At 40.5% G+C, this 8,532-nt stretch overlaps 1 protein-coding gene across 1 annotated transcript in view; it reads right to left on the bottom strand.

Moving 5' to 3' along the window:
• The window catches only part of LOC102873478 (apoptosis-resistant E3 ubiquitin protein ligase 1-like), a 34,565-nt gene that overhangs the window by 2,973 nt on the left and 23,060 nt on the right, over positions 1 to 8,532 (bottom strand). Inside the window, exons 8-14 of the mRNA XM_006884783.1 lie at positions 7,324 to 7,399; positions 6,384 to 6,493; positions 5,593 to 5,772; positions 4,754 to 4,879; positions 2,589 to 2,718; positions 2,440 to 2,498; positions 4 to 60 (exon numbers count right to left, since the gene is read on the bottom strand). Of these exons, the coding sequence (XP_006884845.1) occupies positions 4 to 60; positions 2,440 to 2,498; positions 2,589 to 2,718; positions 4,754 to 4,879; positions 5,593 to 5,772; positions 6,384 to 6,493; positions 7,324 to 7,399 (738 nt within the window). The remainder of the gene's footprint in view (positions 1 to 3; positions 61 to 2,439; positions 2,499 to 2,588; positions 2,719 to 4,753; positions 4,880 to 5,592; positions 5,773 to 6,383; positions 6,494 to 7,323; positions 7,400 to 8,532) is intronic.

Genomic DNA, 8,532 nt, shown 5'->3' with positions numbered 1-8,532 from the left:
CACCACTGCATGGGCCTTGAAGTCAGACACACTGATGTCCCCAGTCCCACACATCAGCAGCTAGAGAAAGGCAGTCAGGTGTTATAAGGACTGTTGGAGGGACAGACCCAATATAAAGTCAAAATGGTCTATTGTAACATGCAAAGTAGGCAGTTCTAGTAGCCTAGAGGAAGCTGTACTGCCAAACTAAAAGTACATGTTTTGAGTAAACCAGCTGCTGCATGGGAGAAGGATGGGCAATTTCCTCCTCTGCCATTTACAGTCTCTGAATATCTGTTGGAAGGTCAGCTGGTTCCGACTCAACAGCAATGTAACAACAGCGTGTAAAAAATGGAATAGAGAAAAATTTCAGGAAAAATACAAGTGGTAATGTCAGAACAGCACTTTAAGAAAATAAATTCTAATAGCCTATGGTGGGAGGAAACACATCTAACTTTTGAAAACACATCTAACTTGTGCTATGGGCTCAGGATCTCTAGAGGTAGAGTACTAGGATATGTTATTTTGATATTTCCTGAGTGTCTCTAGGGAGCTCATGTGGCCTAGTGGTAAGAAGCTGCACTGCAATCCCAAAGGCATGTGGTCTGAATCCATTAGGTGCTTCATGGGAGAAGGTGGGGCAACCTGTTTCTGAAAAGTTGCTTCTAACTCCACAACACACAATAACATATATACTCCTAATTAAGAACTGCTGCTGTGGACTGTTTTTAATTGAAATAATGAGCAAAAAGGAACCTAGTATTTCCTGCTCATCTGCTCTGGACTAAGCCTGAGAATACTAGGGAGAAAAGGCAGGTCCTCTTCCACAGAGGGGAACCCCAGCTCCACGGATGGATTTGCCAGATGGCCCTTCTCTTTCCCCCGATCCATCCCTTTCTGGGATTGCAAATGTACTACCTTTAATTCAGCTGTACTGAAGATTTGGAATCTACTTGATCTGGAATCTACTTGATTCCAAACAAGAACATTAATGACATCAGAGCCCTAAGCATCTTGATAGCCTAATTTGGTTCAGGACCCAGCATGCTACTTAGTAGACTGTTTGGTCCAATAACTATAAAGAATAATACATATGAATGAGAGAAAAGCAAATCTCAAGTCAAGGCTGAGCAGCTCTGGCTCCTTCAAAAGGAACTTGCTAATAAGCTCATGTGTAATTAAGAGCAGGACGTGGAAAAACCATATAGCACTAAGTCCTTCCATTTTACTCACTTTAAAAAACTGTTACAAATGCTTTACTGTATGATTAGACAATTATACACCTGTAGCTTCTCTTCAACTCCTCAAAAAAAAAAGCACCAGAAGACAATGCTATCAGAAGCCTTATGAAGGCTGAGGTATGGGGCAGTCTGGAATTCACATCAGAAGCTAAGACATGTGATGAAACCTGCATAGGACATTTGCTAAGCCAGTCTGTGTATAAGAATAAAAACTGTGCAAGACCATAGGACTTCTTGCCCTCCAATTTTTTTTCAAAGAACGATCTCCCCCATGAAACAAGTCTGCAGCAACACACTCATTGGAAAGGTTATGGGAAATTAAAAGTACTTGTTGGCATTACAGTATCATCTGTGAACAACAAGCAAAGAGATACTAGTTTTCTTTTTTTATCCACATAGGAGATGGACTTAATTCTGCTAATCATAAAATGGTATTTATCATATTATATTCAAGTTTTGTTTCTTATAAGATTTGAAATAAGACTATATATTATCTATATAATGTTGTGATCCAACATGCAATTTTCAAAGCTGAGCACAACTGTTTGTTTCTTCTGCGTTCTAGAACTGAGCTCCAGGTCAGGGGCTCTGTTTTGGTCACTGCTATGTCCCTCACTGCCTCAAACATACCTGGCACACAGGAAGAACCTAATAAATAGTTCTTGAACAAATAAGCTCCATCAATCTTTCATTCCTCAACAAGTATCAATATTTTATGAACAAATCAATATTACTATTAGTCTTTTGTAAATATTAATTGTTGTGCACTGTCAAGTTGGAATCAACCCACAGCTGATCCTCCAGTATTACATAATTCCCTTAAAAATTCATATTAATAAACTATTCATAAACAATTATGCCTTTATTTTTCATTTTCAGATTCTCATCGGTTAAAAGGTCGATAAATGGAAAATGATGAAAGTAAAACCAACTCTTGCATAAGGGGTTTCCCCAAACTCAGAATGCAAGACACAACAAGCTGGTCCACTCCTCACCCACATGAACATAATGAGACAAGAACAGAGTCTGAGTGGCCTAGTGGCAAGAAGCTGCACTGCAATCCTAGAGGTATGTGGTTCAAATCCACCAGATGCTCTGCAGGAGAAGGAGGGGCAGTCTCCTCCTGTACCAGTCAGATCTTATTTGATGGTACATGCACACAAAATAATAAAATTTAATTAAAAAAAAACCAAACAGAGTCTGCATTGCAAGCACTTACCTCAAGTTCATTCTCATCAAAAATAGCCAAAAGATTTTCAGGAACCAACTCATTCAGGCCTAAAACAAAGCAGCCAAGTTAAAAACCGTAGTTGTACAATGAATACATGTATTTTCATTTCAAAGTCAAGAATAGACTGGGTCCCTCACCTTTTAGAAAATGTTCCACCTCCTCTTTCACTTGACTGGCCAGTCGGTACTGGGCCAGCAAATTTAAATAGAAGATTTTATTTGCATTGGTGACTGGGATTTGAGCTCCACCTGTCATGAGTTCTACAACCTGAAGTAGGAGGCAAAAGACAGGGAGAGGCTGTGGATGGGAGTTTTCAAGATGCTGTCTGCCTGGTGTGGTCCATAAACAGAATTACTAAACTTCATCACAGTGTCAACGGCAAGTATTTGCTGCTCATTTGGTTTTCTAACATGTTTGGTTTTTTTCAGTTACTAAACTTTAAGGTTGCTATCACTCTTCGAGTACTCTACGAGCTATTATTTCTCAAATGAGTATTTGAATGAATTATATCTTGGACCTGGTCAAATAACAGTGATGTGAGGTGGGGGGAAGGTACTTTAATTTCTTATTCATCCAAGATTAAACCAAGACTGATACCTCAGTCAACTGTGAGTAAATAACCAAGGAAAGCAGTCAAGGAGTCTTTTTAAGAATTATAAGATGGGAAGAACTGTTCCTTAACATGATTTTATTATTATGTGAATCAGTGGGAGAGTCACAGCTTAAAACTGAGATATCCTGGCTGAGTTTCTAGAATAGGATGTAAGTCACATAGCCATCTGGACTCCCAGTTTTCCTAAAGAAAAAGTTATCCTATTTAAACAGAAACCAACTAGCACCCCCCCTTAATTAAATAATCCTAAGTGACCCTGAGGAAGCCCTAAAACATAGTTTAAAGTCACCACCCCAGATGATCTGTATACTGTGACCAGAGTTACCTCCACAGGTGAAAAAGGGCAGCTCTGAGCTGTGGTTGTTGGAGAAGAGCAATGAACATCCTGTGCATGTCCAAAAGGACAAACAGATGTCTTAAAGAAGGTGCAGCCAGAGTGCTCTTATGGGGCAAGAATGATAAGGCTTCACCTCACATACTCTGGGCATGCTGCTAGGAGGGGCTATTCCTTGGAGAAGGATATGATGCTGAGAAGGGTGGAGGGTCGGTGAAGGAGAGGAAGATCCTCAATTAGGTGGACTGACATGCTGACTGCTGCAATGCGCTCTTGTGTGTCAGGAAGTGTGAGGACGGCGCAGGATAGGGTTGCTATGAGTCGTGCTCGACTTGACAGCACCTAGCGATAACAACATGGTCAGGGTCAGCCATGAGTCAGTTCTGATTCAATGGCACAAAACAACAATTCAGTCATGAGATTTTATGGTCCTTCAGAAACCAAATTAGAGAGTTCGTTACTCCAGAGTAAAAATTTCTCAACACATCCACAAGTGCTTATTCCTGTTATTTTTCAATTTTATTAGTCACAATATTTTGTAATTAGGCACATTTCTAGACACTTATTTTATGTCATTATGCATTTCTATCTAATAACCTAAGAAGAAAATGAAAATCCACACTCCTTTGGACCTAAGGATGTTAACTCAAACTCTACTGTTTAACCACCTTGCCAGGTCAGAAAAGCAGACAGCTGGGTTCTCCCTATCTTCGATACAGAGAGCTCATTAAGTATAAAGAGTTATTATTAGTGGTGTTTTGAGCTGGTCACAAGTTTTCTTTTCATTTTGGTTTTCATTATGTATTACTCCAACTTTAGCACATGAGTACCATTTGTTATTGCTAAATCCTAACATCTAAAGAAATCACATTTGTATCAGCAATACTTTTATCAAGTAATTTCCTATTACCAGGTTTTAAGATAGGTAGGTACTGTGTTCAAACAGGAGTCGCCAACATTCTCACTGATGATTTGAATGCAGTCGCCTCTGAAATCTGGAGCAAATTTTACTAAGCACACATTATCACTTAGCTCTTTTCCTACCAGAACATAATATAGATAGATGGCCACTAGTGTCATCTGTGCAAGTCAAATGGACCAAGATAATAAAATGTGCAATTGAATGCTCTAGGGTTATACTGTCCAGTATGGCAGCCCTTAGCCACATATGGTTCAATTTATTAAAATTAAATAAAATTTGTTTAAAAGTCTGTTTTTTTGTCAAACTAGTCCTATTTTAGCTGTTCAAAGCACAAACACAGAACATTTCCATCACTGAAGGAAAGTCTGTTAGGCAGCACCATCTGTGAGGGCTGAGGGAATATGGGACCCCACACTTTAGTCCTCTCTCTCACCTTATCCAGCTGACCTGATTTATTGTATTTCTCCTCTGCAAAGACCAACTCCATCTCACTCATGTCATTGTTGAGGATGAAACAAACTTTAGATTTATAGAATTCTGGGTCATCTGTTTCAAAGTACTAAGGAGATAAAAAATACACAGAACAGACAATAAATACTCTTGCTCAGGAGGACATTTATAACTGCTTTCAACCTTAACAATAAGAAGCTCATCAGCTCAAAGCAAAGGACAATGGGGGGGATGTCCAAGGAAGATGCTCTCTCACAGAAGCCATGGTGGAGCACCGTGGACATTTTCTGGAGCCACTGGTGTTTTGCATGGATGAGCAAACGGAAGAGCAAATCTTTGGCACAGGCCCTTCAGACAAGTTACTTTGCCAAAGTGAGGAGCACAGCTGCACCCTTTTTCATCTAGAACAGTGGTTCTCAGCCTCAGGTCAGACTCGTGTGATGATAGTAGGGCCAATTCCAGCAAGGAGATGGCTGCTGAAAACGGTCCAATGTTTGGAAAGCTTGGATTCTGTAACTCGGGCCCAAGGTTTGGAATGCTGAAGGCGACCTGCATTCATTTCCTGTCCAACAGTCTCTGGAGGGTCCACCAGTGCCACTAGCTGGCAGAACAGGAGATTCTTCCTACTTTGGGCAGCTTACTACTAACATCTCACCACCATATCCCTCAATGTAAGAAAAGGTTTACCCTCCAAAATATGTCAGTCAAACAAGTGAGTTAATATGGGGAGGGGGATAAAAAATAATAATAAGCTCAATGTGGAGCAATTTTGGTGCTAAATAACCAGATGCTTTAGCAGAAAACACACTCCTGAGACATTACCTTGTAATGCATGCGTAGTCCTATGATCTGGGCCAGGAAAGATCGGGTGAAGCGAGCGCGGACCAACTGCTTGTAGGCCCCGCCAAGAGAGGACTCATAGAGGCACTTGCCCACCAGCCGCCCTGCAAACTCATACATCTTTAGCCGCAGATGGGCGGGGCGGTTAGGGTTGGGATGCACCTGCCAAAGAAAGAGACTCAAAGATGCTGGGGCATTTTCTTTCAGGTCTAATCCTGGAAAGACCCTTCTTCTCTAGCCCATTCTAAGGAAGAAAGAAGTTCAGTGTGGGGATCAGAGAGTCCATCCGAGTGGCATTAGCCAGCTGGCAGCTATCCTTTAATCATTCAAAGTGATCGGAGGATGAAGGACAAAGATGGACTCATTTAGTTGAAGAATATTTTTTTTTTATACTCTTTTATCCATCTTTTTTTTTGAAGAATCTTAACATTAAGTTTTTATAGACATTTATTTATATGTCAAGATCTAGATCAGAAAACAATTGTTTGTGGAATGTTTTGGGAAGGTGGCATAATTAAAATCACTATTCTTATAATTACTAGTCTATTGCATTATAATCTTTTTTAGTAAAAAACTATTATCTGTCTCCGTTTTTCTCTTACTCCACAGATGAAAATGTAAAGGCAAAGAGAAGGAAGAAACCTGATCACATCACAGGCAACCTATCAAAATAGGGCTCCCAGAACAGTACTATAATTTCGAATCCATGCCATCCTACCCATAACAACCTGATCTCGATTTCTCACCCATCCACAGTGAAGTCACAGACTTACCAATGCTTGGTTGTTATCACTGAATCGAGTGAAGAGCTGACTGGTGGTATCAAACAATGCCTTGCAGACCAGTTCGAACCACTCCCGGCGAGGCCCTCCCCAGTCCAGGGCTGAGAAGTAGAATTATAAAGAAACTAACTAACACTGGCCAACTCCTCTAAGCACTTTTGTTCTTTTTATTCTCCCTTTATCCCATTATTTCCCCATCCTAATGCAACTAAAATGTGGACACTTTGTTCATATTTATTTCATTTTTGCATAGGAACAAACCCAACAGACCATACACCCATTCAATAATTTTTCTACATGCAACTCAATGTTGGTTGAGCTGCATCCCCATTTACGCTGTGTCACCATTCTGGCCAAGATTTCACCATCAATTGCCCATTTGATCCAACAGAGATTAATTCTTTACAAGAAGGTAATATTCAGGCCAAATATTGGCTGTTTAAGTTCAAGATGACTTGAGAAGACAGCTTCAATTTAAGGTGCCAAAATTTTTCCAGGGCAGCAAATTTAGGTGTTAAAATGGCTTTTAATTTTTTAAGTTCCATTACTTTCTGTGGGACTAAAGGCATCCTGATCACTAAATTATCTCTTCCTTCCCACTTCCCAATGAGGAAACACAGGGAACAGGGACCCCTGGAAACAGACCCTTATTGGCTCAACACAGGTCGATCTGCCTTTGGTTTGGAAGTCTTAAAAGTTGCTTGTCTGAGACTCTCTGCATCTGCATGCTAGCAGTATCACTAAGTCATCTAGCTGGTAAACGTCATCTCGGTTTTCTTGACTCATGTTTTCTTTTTTTTCTTGGAAAAGAGAAGATTTCCCCCTCCCCACACCCCTTTGGGGAGAAGGAGGTGGCAGAGAGGTTGAAAGTAGGGAGGGAAGAGAGTCTCTTAAAAAAATAAAAATGTGAATATGCAATTTCAAAACTGACCTTCTTCATCTTGGAAAACCACTTCAAAGTTCTTGCTCCAATCTGAGATGGAGAAATTCCGAGTGGCTTTGAAAGACTGGAAAGCAGAGAAAGAAAGGAAGCGGTCAAAACACTGGCCAGCATCTTTGAGGAGTTCAAGACACAGGCGCATTGCTAACAGCCATCTCAGAAGTCACTGATGCCCTGATGAGATGCAGTAATGAGAAATAAGCCTGAGTACTATTATTTTAGATTTATAAAGGATTTATGGCCAGGAGAAGAAAGGTTTGAAAAAGAAAATAATTTGTTTTTATACCGTTGCTTTAAAGTTGAAAACAGTTTTCTAGAAAGGTAAAGTTCTTTTCTGCAGTCTCCATTTCAGTAATGAGAAAACTTGTATGAAAAAGTAAAAATTGCTCAAGTCAGCAAGCTGTCATCAGGAGAACCAGGAATACTTTCACTCAATCAAATAAACAAAATAATAAGGGAAAGCCAGGCACATTCAAGAAGTACAGTCTATCCCTCGATATCTTGATCCACAAGGCTGGGCTTGGACAGGAGGCCGGGCCACATGTAGAATGTAGCTGAGAAACAGGTTTCCAGGCACATCAATCAGAGCGAAACATCACAAAGCCTTTGGACAGGGACCAAGCCTGCTCACTGTCCGGGAATGTGTGGCCAGTGCCAGGGTCTGTGTGGTGGAGACAGACACACATCAGGTGTCCCTCTTCTATCAGACCAGAGGGACAACAAAAATGACTTCCTTTTAACAACAGCTCTTCTATGCCACGGAGTCAAGAACAAGAAGTTTCTGCTGTCTAACTATTTACACCTGCCCTACTTAGGAGCTCCATGAGATTTCTCAGGACTTAAGAGCTCAGTGCAGAAAAGCCAGTGTTAAACAGTCTCTCCCCTCAGAAATACACCTCTCATATACCTCTGCCCCAGGCTGAAAGTAACCAAACAAGCAGTGTAATAGACTTTATGGATATATTTAAAGAGAAATTTCGGCTGTAAAGGAAGAGCACCTGAAGAACATACAAACGTCTAAAAAGGTTCTTAGAAAACTAAATAGCTTGCTTCAACGATTTAGATTGTCCCAGAAGAGATGTGGGTGAGCATTAACATTACTAGTAAGTATATTCATTTTCTCCTGGACACAAGAGCCTACTATTTGGTCCTAAAAGCCTTCTGAGGTCCCAACTCTTCTCACTATTTCTTAGTTGTTGG

Source organism: Elephantulus edwardii, unplaced genomic scaffold (assembly GCF_000299155.1).
Source record: "Elephantulus edwardii isolate Elephantulus edwardi_28Jun2011 unplaced genomic scaffold, EleEdw1.0 scaffold00037, whole genome shotgun sequence".
NCBI classification, from domain to species: domain Eukaryota; kingdom Metazoa; phylum Chordata; class Mammalia; order Macroscelidea; family Macroscelididae; genus Elephantulus; species Elephantulus edwardii.
The sequence above is the reverse complement of the archived record's forward strand: the minus strand, read 5'-3'. Positions and strand labels throughout refer to the sequence as shown.